The sequence below is a fragment of the Schistocerca nitens genome, chromosome 9 (genome assembly GCF_023898315.1).
Source record: "Schistocerca nitens isolate TAMUIC-IGC-003100 chromosome 9, iqSchNite1.1, whole genome shotgun sequence".
Lineage (NCBI taxonomy): Eukaryota > Metazoa > Arthropoda > Insecta > Orthoptera > Acrididae > Schistocerca > Schistocerca nitens.
The window spans coordinates 240,589,684-240,604,863 of record NC_064622.1 but is presented as its reverse complement, the minus strand read 5'-3'; the positions used below and the strand labels follow the sequence as shown (position 1 = coordinate 240,604,863).

Genomic DNA, 15,180 nt, shown 5'->3' with positions numbered 1-15,180 from the left:
GGTCAAAAAATAGTTTTCAAAGGACCAAATGCCTGAAGCGATTTAGGGCAATCATAGAAGAATTGAATCTGGGTAATCAACTCGCTATTCAAAATCAGTATGTTACCTCTAATGACGCCAGTGTTCGGGAAGACGGCGGTTTAAATCTTCCTAACACTGTGTACACTTCCGTTTTGCGCGATTCTCCTAACTCACTTCCACGTCATCTGCATTTACACAAATACTCCGCAAGCCACTGTGTGGTGCGTGGCGGAGGGTACCTTGAACAACTACTAGTCGTCTCCTGTCCTGTTACACTCCCAAATAGAGCGAGGGAAAAACGAATATCTACATGCCTTCGAACGAGTCCTACCTTACCTTACGTTGGCGGTGGTAGAATCGTTCTGCAGTCAGCATCACATGCCGGTTCACTAAATTCCCTCTAGAGATTCCCATTTGAGTTCACGGACCATCTCTGTAATGCTTGCGCGTTGATTGAGCCTACGATTAACTGACCTGGCAGTCCGTCTCTGAAATACTTCGATGTCTTCTACGACTCTGAACTGGTGGCGATCCCATGCACTCGAGCAGTTCTCAAGAATGTGTCGCGGTCTCCTTTACAGATGAACCACAATTTCCTAAGATTCTCTCAGTAAAATGAAGTTACATTCCCTACTACAATCCTTACAAGCGTGTTCCATTTCATAACGCTATACAATGTCTGACGCAGGAAAGCACTACTGATGCTTTATTGAAAAATTCAACATGATGAGTTTTCTGCCATTTTCTGTACGTGCTGCCGTCAATCACTTCACCCAGGATCTAAAACCGCTTTTTCCCTCACCCCCTGTTTCCTTCCACGTACCCTTGTAAAAGAGTAACTGTGAGCCCCTCCTTCTTTCTTAACATATTTCCAATCCAGTTTCGTTTTCTTCTTGTTATTACTTCTAGTAACTGACTTTGCTCTCCCACTATTCTCAGTATCTATTCATTTTTCACTCTGTCCATCCAACTCATTCTTTCCATCCTCCACCTCTTTCACATTACAAAAGCCGTCAGCCTTGCTCTGTCTTTCTTCCTCAGTCTCCACGCTTCAGCACCATACAGAAGGACACACTATACAAAATATTTTATTAGCCTTTTCTTCACTCCTTTGCTTCAGAAAACTCTCCTTTCCTTATAAAATGCGTCTTTCGCCATTGATATTCTGGTTTTAAGATCTGTGATGCTTTTCCAACCCGTTTCTATTCTGCTTCCGAGGTATTTAAAGCTTTGCTCATGTTCCATTACTTCTCCACTCACCATTATCTTTACCTTTTTTATTCCCTTCTCATGTCATTATTTTTGTTTTCTTTCTATTGATTTTCATTCCATGAATCTTCCCTTTAGCTTCAGTGATATCCACTATATTCTGTAATTCGAACATTATATCACTTTTTTTCATTTACAGCTGCCTGTTATTCACCACATCAACTAGAAATTTGGTCTAAGCTTTTTGCGTCATCCTGGTTACTCAACAACAACACCTTCGCTTACATCCCAGTATCATCAGCAAACAGCCACAAATTCATGCTCACCCAGTCCGTCAGATCGTTTATATATAATTATAGAGAATAATAGCGTTCTTATCACATTTCATTTGGCATTCCCGACGATACCATTGTCCCTGATGAACTCTCGCCATCGAGGACAACGTACTGGATTGTATTGCTCAAGAAGTCTTCGAACACTCACATATCTGGGAACCTATTTCGTATGCCCTTACCTTCGTTAACAGGCCGCCGTGGGACACGGTGTCAAACGTTTTTCGGAAATCTACGAATATGGAACCCGCCTGTTGCCCGTCACCCATGGTTTGCAGGGCATCATTTGAAAGAAGGGAAAGTTGAGTTTCGCATGACCGATGCTTATTAAAACAGTGCTGATCTGTGGACAGAAGCTAAGGAAATGCCGGAAAGGTTCCTCTGAAACGGCATGGCAGGTTCTCTACTCAGTCAGAACTTGTGCTCCATCTCTAATGACTTCATTGTCTATTCTTCGTCTCCTTTGCACCTCTGAATCATGTACATATTATTTTATAAACTAACTTAAAAAATTTTAAAAAAATTTTACTGAGAGCCTTTTTTTCTGGGATGTTGTACCAAATGTCCTAACGGTAAGAACATCTGATTTAATAACTTTCTTGAGAAATAGAGTGTCGGTGTAACTGTGGTGGTCGCGAATTTTGTGAGACCTCACGTGGAGGAACCATTTCTTTTCTGCTTTATTCTAATGAGGATCTTTACCGCCGAGAACCGTGCAGTTGGTTGGAAAAGATATCTCTTTATTTGCTTTCGTAAGTACGTTACTGACAATTTTCAGCAGAATTAGTCATATTTACATGATGTTTCGTAAATGTGTCAAAAACTTCGCTTATGTTCAAACCTACGCATATGTACCCTTCATTTGCCTCCCATCTCTGAATCATGTACATATTATTTTATAAACTAACTTAAAAAATTTTAAAAAAATTTTACTGAGAGCCTTTTTTTCTGGGATGTTGTACCAAATGTCCTAACGGTAAGAACATCTGATTTAATAACTTTCTTGAGAAATAGAGTGTCGGTGTAACTGTGGTGGTCGCGAATTTTTTGAGACCTCACGAGGAAGAACCATTTCTTTTCTGCTTTATTCTAATGAGGATCTTTACCGCCGAGAACCGTGCAGTTGGTTGGAAAAGATAATTGAACAGGGAGCTATGCAAATAATCTAATATATTCCCTGATATACTAAGCAGATTTTGACCAGTAAGTTGCACCAACAATGGAACATTTATATAAAGTAGCAGACTGAATTTCAGATCCATATTTACTATCTTGCTAACTTTACGTGAAAGCATGCTTAGTTTTGTTAAGGCATGTAGCATTGCATGTTAACCACTTTGACTGTGTTATCTCTGAATTTGTTAAGTAGTGTTGCACCACCGAGAAACTAAATACTGAAAATGTTATGCAGCCCAGCACGGCTTAAGCTGTAGTTTGCGTACTCACTGTAGTTTCCAGTAAGCATAATAGCCTTAGTGGTCCTTCGACAAATGGTTCATACTGTGGCGCTTCACTGAACTGTGTTGTGTGCTCCTGTTGCAGCGATGGATCGCCGAACGGCCCCAAACACCTGCCCAGGCGCGGTCTCAAATCCCGAATACTCCAGTTCAAATCCAACCGCGGGTCAGTATACTCAACAGAGTACTGTGTCCGGAGGCAGTGGCAGCTCAAGCGATGAGGGTCGATCAGGCGAAGCTGGGATACCCTCCGATCTAGGATAAGCTGCTCTGGAAGTCTCGCGAATTTGTGGGAATCTCGAGGGAAAATCCTTTATCGTGAATAATATTAATACAGTAACATTAGAATGCGTGCACTTGACACGCGAACAGCGACACAGCGTTGACACCAGTAATTCCTAGCAGGCTAACAGAGTTCATCTTTGAGTGGAACCCTAACAGAAACATTGTGGTTGTGTCGATATTAGTAAATCAGTTTCAGAAAATGTCTGCTATTAATTTATGGGGACAACTGCTATACAGTTTTCAAAAAATAATTCACTTACGGACATTAACTATTTTAAAATATCACTGATGAAATGTGTAGGGAAATGAAGTTGCCATGACATAGTTTTTAAACAATGAGTTTGCGAAATATATGCGTAGTGATGCCAGACTTCAATCGACCGTACTGAAATACTGCTGCTGCTGATGCTATATACTTAGGCGAAAACTTCACCCAGAGAAGAGTCATAGTCCTTGCCAACAATAACTTTTTACATAATGGCCGGAAAACATAATGCTTCGAAGCAATATAAAATTATTTATTGCTCCATTATGTTTACACGGGAGCCTCTGTCTTTTAAATAACTTTACAGTTTCTCCTTGTTTTAACAAGCTTGATAATCAAGGCAAAGGGTAACGCCATTAAAAGCGGAAGGGAGCGATACGAGAGGAATAGTGACACATACCCACATTTAGAATGGTTACAGTATGGGTACTGATCGATTTTGTGGAAAGAATACGCACGTCCATCAGTCTTTTATTGAGGCCCAAAAACCTCCATGACGTGTGATGTGGGGAAGACCTAAAATCCGTTGACAGATTTCATACATTTTATGTTCATCGAGAAAAACATTTTCCTCCGATTTGAGGCCGACTTAGAAAATTCACCAGAATTTACTATGGAACGATCTGGACTTTTTTTTTTTCAGTCTATAACAGATTCCTTTTTCAGAAAAATAATTAGTTTTATGATTAAGGAAAACTTTTTGGAGCAAAGATTGTTCGCAGCTGACGAAGTGTTGTCGACATTCTAGACATCTAAAAGGCGATGGCAAATAGCACTGAGCAGTTACTGCAAGGCCAACGAAAGGTTTGAGTAACAAAAAAGATCTTGTGTCATAAAGTGAACTTTGTTCCACAAAGTTAGTCTTACAAACAATGCATTTATTAGAGCTATTACTTTCATTTTTCCACTCCATTGCAACTGGAAAAAAATAATTATTTTATTTTGCGCAAATTAGAGTACAATGTGGCGCATTCTGCAGATGTTGCAGAACGTTATCTAGGAATCATAACTTCATTTTGTACAACCGCTGAACACTAACTTGGAAAGCTTAAATATATAAAAGCTTGAGCTAACTAGAGAGTTGTACAAATATCCTACTACAGAGATTCAAGATCAAACCATCAGAGACGAAACAATAATTTGTCGGGAAATGATGGGAGTGCGAAGTGACTTCAGTTTCTTAATAGAAACATCCCAGAATTCATCTAACCTGATTTAGAGACATGGAAAACAACTTCAAACGTTATGATTGGAGATGGATTTAACTTGAGCTTCTCAAGTGGGCGTTCAGTGTCTTGACAGCAGCACATCAACACTCAGTAGTGATTCGAGGGAGCGAATGTTCCAGAATGTTTTGATAAAAGGCCTACACCAGTGGTTCCAAACCAGGAATATTAACCCTGAGAAGTTAAATTAAATTTTTCTGCGGGATTAACAAAGGACTCGAATTATGTTTTAATCACAGAATTAAGTTCTCTTTAAAAAGTCTCTATGTCAGCATTTTGCTAGTTTTATGGCCCTCAGTAGTCACACACATTCAAATTCGTAGCTAAGAGCATTATGAATGGTTTGTAATATCATGTTTGCATCTTTCGTTTTCTTCTCGGCCTTCTCATAGAATAGAAAAAGGCTTCCCTGGCGCAACTATTTTGCCTTTTCCTCTCTACATGTGCTTTCCAGTTTAATTTCACTGTCACTGCAGTCATAACTACGTCTTCAATCCGTTTCTGGGTTCATCTGTTTGTCTTTCTACCTCTCCTACTAAATCCCCCACATGCTCGCCGAGCAAGCATGACTTTAAGAAATGTTTTCTCATTAACAGTACATGTCGCACTGTCGTAAGTCAGAGATAGTAAAAAAACACTGATTTTGAATCTTCAGTTCCTACGCTTATTAGCAGGTCATTTGGCTTTCTCTGTTTATATAAGTTGTCTTTATCCAGTTGTAGTAATAAGCACTTGTCATTAGTCATAAATTCTACTTGCAGTTATGTTTCCGATTTGAAAAATGCCTGGCCTCTAAGACCATTATCCGTTAATGAAGAAATATTTTCAAACAGAGAAAGTGGAGTCAGTGTATGATGTCTAGGATTCCGCGAAGAATGCGCACTGAAAACAGTTACAATAAATCATAACTTGTAACAAAATTTGATGGCAGTTATGTTATTATTACCGATATCGGAAAAGCTCTGAGGATACCAGTTCTAATCACCATAACTTGCAAGTGTTAAAAGAAAATATAGACTGTGCTAGCATTGAAAATACAAACTAAGGAAGGAATGCAAATATTCCATTTTTTATAATACGCATTGAGATATACCAAGCGGAATATGGATAATATTGATAGAACTTATGAGTAAAATGACAGCAAAAAGACTCATTGATGATATTGATTTCCGCATTGTGAGAAAGAATTACAGGACATTTAGGATAAAATTAACAGTCCAATGAGTACCAAATATGGAACGAGAGTGAACAGAAGAAAAACGAAAGTGATGAGCAGTAGCACAATTGAGATCAGCTACAAACTTAGCATTGAAACTTGTGATAAAGAAGTAGACGAAGTTAAGGAATTCTGCTACCTTTGGGGCAAAATAGCACATGATGGATGAAGGAAAGAGGACTTAAGAAGCAGACTGGGATGAAAAAAAAATAGCATACTCCTGGCCAAGGGATCCCTGCTGCTATCAAACATGAGCATTAATTTCATAATTAAATTTCTGAGGATGTACTTTTGGATCACATCTTAGTAAGGTAGACAGTCATGGATAGTGGGAAAATCGAAACAGAAGACAGTCTAAGAGTTTGAGATGTGCCATTCTCAAGAATGTTGAAAATTGGTTGGACTGATAAGGCAAGGCATGAGGAGGTTCTCCGCAGCATCAGTGAACACAGGAAAATATGGTAAAAACTGATAACTAGATGGAAGAGGATGATAATACATGTTTTACGGCATCAGGGAATAATCTGCTTCGAGCTCGAGGGAACTGAAGGGTAAAAAATGTAGAGGGAGGAAGAGATTGGAATACATCCAGAGAATAACCGGCGTAGGGTGCAAGAAGTGCTATCCTGAAATGAAGAGGTTGGCGAAGGAAAGAAATTTGCGGCGGGCTGGAAAAACAATAAAATAAAATGAAACAAAATAGAATAAAATATAAAAAATAAAATAAAATAAAAGATATCAGTTTTTCCTTCGCTCTTATGACTCTGATGCTTAGTTAGATGCCGGAGTGTATTGGCTGATATTTCCTTAACATAACAAGCATAAGTCGTTTACCAAGTTGGGGTCTTTTGGGGACCCACGATTTTTCTTCTTAATTTCTCAACACAGCAGTGTAGAAAGCTACTCAAATTAGGTTCTATGGTTGTGTAAAAGCGTATTTAAACTAAAGAAGTGTTGTTGATGTGTTGCTTTATCGTCAAACCTGAGAAACTGAAAACTAAGCGCATATCGATTCCGTGCCTTGGCAACAGTAAAAACTGCACCACGAATATATTTCTCTGTTGTCTTCCTTGCAGAAACTGATTCCTTTTGGCAGCGAAGAGCCCTGGCAGTCACTAGCGCTCCACGAAACACTGTCAAATTTGTCAAAATCTACGTTCGCCCTAATTTTCATTCTACTCAGAGTACCATTTACATTGTAATACTAAGCAATACTCGATGCTTCATCATTAGTGAAGTTGCATTCAGTACCTGCAATTAAGTCATCAGAGCGCATGTTGAAAACTTCAGACACTTTGGGTGCAAGATCACTTTCATTATCATTCAAATACGTTAGCTTGGGAGATCCTTTGACGATGTTATATTGACGGCAGCCAGTTAGGAGGACACTGAACTTGTACGTTTTCGGCCGGCCTTTGCAATAATCTCATATCTTTCATAGGAAACCCCATAAGAATGCTCATTGACGACAGCACTTTCTTCTAAATTCAAGGTTATCTTCTGATTCTGATGCATCTTGTTCTGGAGTATAGTCTTTGTCAGGTTCGCTCCAGACTTCTTCTGGGTCACTGAGATCACATTCAACACTACCGTCAGCTGTAAACTGAATCAGTGCTCCAAAAGCAGGTACATAAGCAACGGAATGACATCAAAAACAAAACTGTACCTAGAATTAAAATATGTAATACATAGTTATTCTATTGTTTCAAAGCGAACTATCTATATACAGCCTGTTAAGTTTACTGCATGTATACGGGGATCGGATTGTTGTACTTTGTGTCAATACTGCTACGCACAAGGTCTCGCCTATAGTAAAACGCAATGACACCGATGTGACGTGCAAATGGGAAAGAAGTACCTATATACCATTACGACCCATTGAAGAACCGATCATGTATGTACTTCCAAGGCTAAAATAATGGAAATAAATATATATCACAATAAAAGACTTAATTAAAAATATGAGGTTAATGATATCACGTAAATAAATATCCACATATCTTGGGCAGGATCATGCACACTCATAGTTACAAACATTATCTTGTAGTCTGAGGTACTAACACCTGTAAAAATGGTCTATGTCGTAACCAGCAATAAAGATGGAAATGTATGTCCGCATACAGTACGGAAGTTAAAATAAAACACGTAAAAATCTGATCAAATGTAGAGGACGAAATCAATCTTAAGACTATCGGGGGAAGAAGACCAACTAATGAAATCACTGCGTTGGCTAATGAGCTGTAAGTGGCTCATGTGGGCATGACCTTATAACGACAGTGTCAACACTATTGCAACACAGTAACGTAAGAACACTACAATGTGAAAGTCCGCATTAATATGCATTAATGAGATAATACGTATGAATATACGAAATGCGCAAGTCATAAAATTGGAAGGGGTTTGATCAGATTAAAGAATAAAAAACACAAATGAGTGTTGGAAATACACAAGTCAAGAAGTGGAATGGGACCTGATCAGATAAAACAAAAAAAAGCGGGATGGTTGTGTATTATGTGACACAAAGTATTAACAAGGGAACCAGCGTCGTAAGACTAATCAGAAATATACCAAGAAAGAAGGACATATCAATACTGGTTTGACGTGTTAAGCATTTAAAACATTAATCGTTAAAAATGGACATGTAGTGGCAGACATATATTATGAAAACAGTGGCAATCTGCTCCAAGGCTTACCCAAGAACTAAATGAGTTTTGCTATAGGTGAACATGTACATAGCAGTGCTAAAACAAAGGTGCTAGGTGATGATTACAGTGTAGGGTGAAGAAGAGGTCACGCAATCGAATTTCGCAGCAAGATTCCTCACATACTAACAATACAAAAATCTCTCACAAAATTTCGTCCTGCAGATATTTCCACCATGTATGTCCGTATACAGTTCAGAAGTTAAAATAAAACAAGTAAAAATCTGAGCAAATGGACGTTAAAGATTGGCAATCTGGCAACATTGTAATGACTTGCACGCTAACTACCTCTCTCACCTCATCGGTATAGTGCTGTGCAGTTGGTGCAGTATATAGTGTTATGGATTAGCACTCATAAGGTCGACGGTTTGAATCTGGGTAGAGGCCTATTTGTTTTTATTTGCCAGTTTCATACAACCATAAAATACTGCAGTATACACAGTTTCGTAAGCCACATTATCTGACATTTACGTAGTACAGTTTTTTTGCAATGGTGGACAAAAGTAACAAATTCGTGGTCAGACAAGTCATTTCCCTGCACGACAACACACTGCGCGATCCGCTGAATCATGCATCTCTGAACTCTTCGCAACATGGCCGCATACACACATATAAACACTCGCTATCAGTTGTTCCACATGTGTCGGCGGAATAGAATACATGTGCTCCTTCAAGTGTCACCACAGGAAGAAATCCAGGGGATTTAGGTCAGGTGAACGCGGAGGGCTAACAATTGGCCCTCGCCAGCCCGAGCCATTTCCCTGGAAATGCTAATTGTGGAATGTTCGTCTTCGAATTACAGTGTTAACACTTTTTTTTATTGAACATCCACTGCAGTCGCTGTATGACGACAAAGACGCCAAATATCATACCACGCAGACTACATTTAGCAAATAAAAACAAATACGTCTCGACCCAGAATCGAACCTTCGACCTTTTGCATGATAACCCAGAACGCTATCCATTGTATAAACAGCACAGCGAAACTCCCAACTGCTGGGGGAGATACTTACTGTACATGTTATTATAGTGTTGCAGATTGCCAATCTTTAACATCCATTTACTGCCAGAAATAAGAGCAAGACGAAATTTTGTGAGACACATTTTTGTATGCTTGACTCTGCGTAGTCGCACTGCGAAGTCTTAGTACGCAAATATATATATATATATATACATATATAGGGCGCCCTACAGCACGACTACGTATATATATATATGGCGAAGAAAAATTCGCGCACTAAGGCTTCGCAGCGCGACTACGGAGATTCAAACATACGAAATGTGCAAGTCGTAAATTTCCAAAAATCGCGCGCACGCAAATCTTAGATGTTGACATACTTTAGATGCTGCTTTCGCCATGTCCGTCCTTGTTACCCCCCCACCACCCTGAACCATGGACCTTGCCGTTGGTGGGGAGGCTTGCGTGCCTCAGCGATACAGATAGCCGTACCGTAGGTGCAACCACAACGGAGGGGTATCTGTTGAGAGGCCAGACAAACGTGTGGTTCCTGAAAAGGGGCGGCAGCCTTTTCAGTAGTTACAGGTGCAACAGTCTGGATGATTGACTGATCTGGCCTTGTAACACTAACCAAAACGGCCTTGCTGTGCTGGTACTGCGTACGGCTGAAAGCAAGGGGAAACTACGGCCGTAATTTTTCCCGAGGGCATGCAGCTTTACTGTATGGTTAAATGATAATGGCCTCCTCTTGGGTAAAATATTCCGGAGGTAAAATAGTCCCCCATTCGGATCTCCGGGCGGGGACTACTCAAGAGGATGTCGTTATCAGGAGAAAGGAAATTGGCGTTCTACGGATAGGAGCGTGGAGTTTCAGATCCCTTAATCGGGCAGGTAGGTTAGAAAATTTAAAAAGGGAAATGGATAGGTTAAAGTTAGATATAGTGGGAATTAGTGAAGTTCGGTGGCAGGGGGAACAAGACTTCTGGTCAGGTGACTACGGGGTTATAAACACAAAATCAAATAGGGGTAATGCAGGTGTAGGTTTAATAATGAATAGGAAAATAGGAATGCGGGTAAGCTACTACAAACAGCATAGTGAACGCATTATTTTGGCCAAGATAGATACGAAGCCCACGCCTACTACAGTAGTACAGGTTTATATGCCAACTAGCTCTGCAGATGACGAAGAAATTGAAGAAATGTATGACGAAATAAAAGAAATTATTCATATAATGAAGGTGATGAAAATTTAATAGTCATGGGTGACTGGAATTCGGTAGTAGGAAAAGGGAGAGAAGGAAACGTAGTAGGTGAATATGGATTGGGGCTAAGAAATGAAAGAGGAAGCCGCCTGGTAGAATTTTGCGCAGAGCACAACTTAATCATAGCTAACACTTGGTTTAAGAATCATAAAAGAAGGCTGTATACATGGAAGAAGCCTGGAGATACTAGAAGGTTTCAGATAGATTATCTAATGGTAAGGCAGAGATTTAGGAGCCAGGTTTTAAATTGTAAGACATCTCCAGGGGCAGATGTGGACTCTGACCACAATCTATTCGTTATGACCTGCAGATTATAACTGAAGAAACTGCAAAAAGGTGGGAATTTAAGGAGATGGGACCTGGATAAAATGAAAGAACCAGAGGTTGTACAGAGTTTCAGGGAGAGCATAAGGGAACAATTGACAGGAATGGGGGAAAGAAATACAGTAGAAGAAGAATGGGTAGCTTTGAGGGATGAAGTAGTGAAGGCAGCAGAGGATCAAGTAGGTGAAAAGACGAGGGCTAGTAGAAATACTTGGGTAACAGAAGCTATTGAATTTAATTGATGAAAGGAGAAAATATAAAAATGCAGTAAGTGAAGCAGGCAAAAAGGAATACAAACGTCTCAAAAATGAGATCGACAGGAAGTGCAAAGTGGCTAAGCAGCGATGGCTAGAGGACAAATGTAAGGATGTAGAGGCTTATCTCACTAGGGGTAAGATAGATACTGCCTACAGGGAAATTAAAGAGACCTTTGGAGAAAAGAGAACCACTAGCATGAATATCAAGAGCTCAGATGGAAACCTAGTTCTAAGCAAAGAAGGGGAAGCAGAAAGGTGGAAGGAGTACATAGAGGGTCTATACAAGGGCGATGTACTTGACGACAATTTTATGGAAATGGAAGAGGATGTAGATGAAGATGAAATGGGAGATACGATACTGCATGAAGAAACTGATAGAGCACTGCAAGACCTGAGTCGAAACAAGGACCCCGGAGTAGACAACATTCAATTGGAAGTACTGACGGCCTTGGGAGAGCCAGTCCTGACAAAACTCTAACATCTGGTGAGCAAGATGTATGAAACAAGCGAAGTACCCTCAGACTTCAAGAAGAATATAATAATTCCATTCCCAAAGAAAGCAGGTGTTGACAGATGTGAAAATTACCGAACTATCAGTTTAATAAGTTACTGCTGCAAAATACCATCGCGAATTCTTTCCAGAAGAATGGAAAAACTAGTATAAGCCTACCTCGGGGAAGATCAGTTTGGATTCCGTAGAAATGTTGTAACAAGTGAGGCAATACTGACCCTACGACTCAACTTAGAAGCTAGATTAAGGAAGGGCAAATCTACGTTTCTAGCATTTGTAGGCTTAGAGAAAGCTTTTGACAATGTTGACTGGAATACTCTCTTTCAAATTCTGAAGGTGTCAGGGGTAAAATACAGGGAGCGAAAGGCTATTTACAATTTGTACAGAAACCAGATGGCAGTTATAAGAATCGAGGGGCATGAAAGAGAAGCAGTGGTTGGGAAGGGAGTGAGACTGGGCTGTAGCCTATCCCCGACGTTATTCAATCTGTATATTGAGCAAGCAGTGAAGGAAACAAAAGAAAAATTCAGAGACAGCAAAGGACTTGGAAGGGCAGTTGAACGGAATGGATAGTGTCTTGAAGGGGGATATAGGATGAGCATCAACGAAGGCAAATCAAGGATAATGGAATGTAGTCGAATTAAGTCGGGTGATGCTGAGGGAATTAGATTAGGAAATGAGACACTTAAAGTAGTAAATGAGTTTTGCTGTCTGGGGAGCAAAATAACTGATGATGGTCGAAGTAGAGAGGTTATAAAATGTAGACTTGCAATGGCAAGGAAAGCATTTCTGAAGAAGAGAAATTTGTTAACATCGAGTATAGATTTAAGTGTCAGGAAGTCATTTCTGAAAGTATTTGTATGGAGTGTAGCCATGTATGGAAGTGAAACATGGCCGATAAATAGTTTGGACAAGAAGAGAATAGAAGCTTTTGAAATGTGGTGCTACAGAAGACTGCTGAAGATTAGATGGGTAGATCACATAACTAATGAAGAAGTATTGAATAGGATTGCGGAGAAGAGAAGTTTGTGGCACAACTTAACTAGAATAAGGGATCGGTTGGTAGGACATGTTCTGAGGCATCAAGGGCTCACCAATTTAGTATTGGAGGGCTGCGTGGAGGAAAATCGTAGAGGGAGACCAAGAGATGAATGCACTAAGCAGATTCAGATGGATGTAGGTTGCGGTAGGTTCTGGGAGATGAAGAAGCTTGTGCAGGATAGAGTAGCATGGAGAGCTGCATCAAACCAGTCTCAGGACTGAAGACCACAACAACAACAACAACATCCTTGTTATATATATAGGGTGAAGAAAATTGTACCCAGAATTAAAATGATTAATACATAACTACTCTATTTTTCAAAAACGATGTTTATACAACCTTGATAAGTGTACTCTAACATGTTGTATATATAAATATATATTACAGTACTCTTATTAAGGTTGTATAAACATCGTTAAAAATTTAGTAACGATGAATTAAACGTTTTAATTCTAGGTACAGTTTTGCTTTTGATGTCATCCTGTTGTTGACGTAGCTGATTTTGTTTACTTTTACGGCCAGATGATGATTAGGCGTATCATCGAAACTGGTTGCTACTAAAGTGATATTGAAACTGGAGCTAACGGTTGTGTTGAAAATTGTAATATTCCTGTTGGCTGTCCTCCTACATAACAAGGATGGACATGGCGAAAGTAGCGTCTGTAGAATGTCGACATCTGAGATATGTTTGCGGGATATGTTTTGAAATTTACGACTTGCACATTTCGTAAACTCATTATGAAAAAGAATAAAACATAAATTGCCAAGACGCCAAGCATTCTTTTATTGTTTATTTTTTCAACAAACACAGTATAACAGATGCAGGACACACATAAAAATTAAGAATAAATTAGTTCGCACAGTAGCAGCAGTATCACCAAAAGCCGTTTCTCGGGTCCCCAGAAAAACCCACTTGTTACATCGAAGTTTAACCAGGTAAACGTGTCACGGGGGTTGTGAACCACTGGCCTACGGAATGTTATTCTATAAACGTCATGGATAGCGTACGACCGGACGTCTAGTGTAATGCGGACATGAGCCAGCGGCCACGGTAATGCCAGTTACACGGCAGCGGCTTTGCGTGCGCCGGACGCCGGGCACACACACACACACACGCACACACATAGAGGCAGACAGACAGACACGCAGCCACAGACACAGGGAGGTGCCGGGCGCGTTAGCGTGCCCGCCCTGCGACGCGTCCCTTCCGCGCGAGTGCGCCCCCGCCGTGACAGGCGCGCCCTGTACAGCCCTGCAAAGCTGCCCGCCGCCTCCCACTGCCTCCGGACCAGCGCCGTCTCGGACACTGCCGCGAGTTTTCGAACAGTAAGCCGTCAAGCAGCCGCTCCCTCACTCCCGTTCTCGCTTCCGACTCCCCGTCTGCATTTCCACTCGAAGCCACTCTCTGCCTGAGAAACTCCTCTGAACCTCAAAGTTTTCTCATAATTTCTGTGACACTTTGTTATACTCTCAGATAACAGGTCTACAAGGATTCAAACCAGATGTATGAAAGGTATCCTGTTAATAGATGGAAAAATAACTATAACCTCCGTGTGATCATGCTAACAATCGATTTGATATGGGACGAACATGCAATATCAGTATTAGGGAAAGCGAATAGAATACTTGTTGGAAGAGTTGCTCAATGTAGGTGAAAATACGATCAGTAATGTTTCAGATTTCGATGTACAATGGGATAGGAATGATGATGGAAATAGGATCACATTTGAGGAAGTGGAGAAAATGGTCAATAGATTGCAGTGCAATAAAGCGGCTGGGGTGGATGAAATTAAGTCGGAACTCATCAAATACAGTGGAATGTCAGGTCTTAAATGGCTACACAGGATAACTGAAATGGCGTGGGAGTCGGGACAGGTTCCATCAGACTCGACGAAAGCAGTAATCACACCAGTCTTTAAACATGGAAACAGAAAAGATTGTAACAACTACAGAGGTGTCTCTTTAATCAGCGTTGTTGGTAAAATCTTCTCAGGTATTGTTAAAAGGAAAGTGTGAGTATTAGTTGAGGACAAACTGGATAAAAATCTGTGTGGGCTTAGGCCTCTTAGAGGTTGTCACGACCAGATCTTTAGCTTACGGCAAATAATCGAGA

The 15,180-nt window shown here is 40.3% G+C and overlaps 1 protein-coding gene across 1 annotated transcript in view; it reads left to right on the top strand.

Moving 5' to 3' along the window:
- LOC126204156 (uncharacterized) overlaps positions 1–15,180 on the top strand; it is a 1,030,415-nt gene that overhangs the window by 554,943 nt on the left and 460,292 nt on the right. Inside the window, exon 9 of the mRNA XM_049938564.1 lies at positions 3,105–3,185. Coding sequence (XP_049794521.1) covers positions 3,105–3,185 — 81 coding nt within the window. The remainder of the gene's footprint in view (positions 1–3,104; positions 3,186–15,180) is intronic.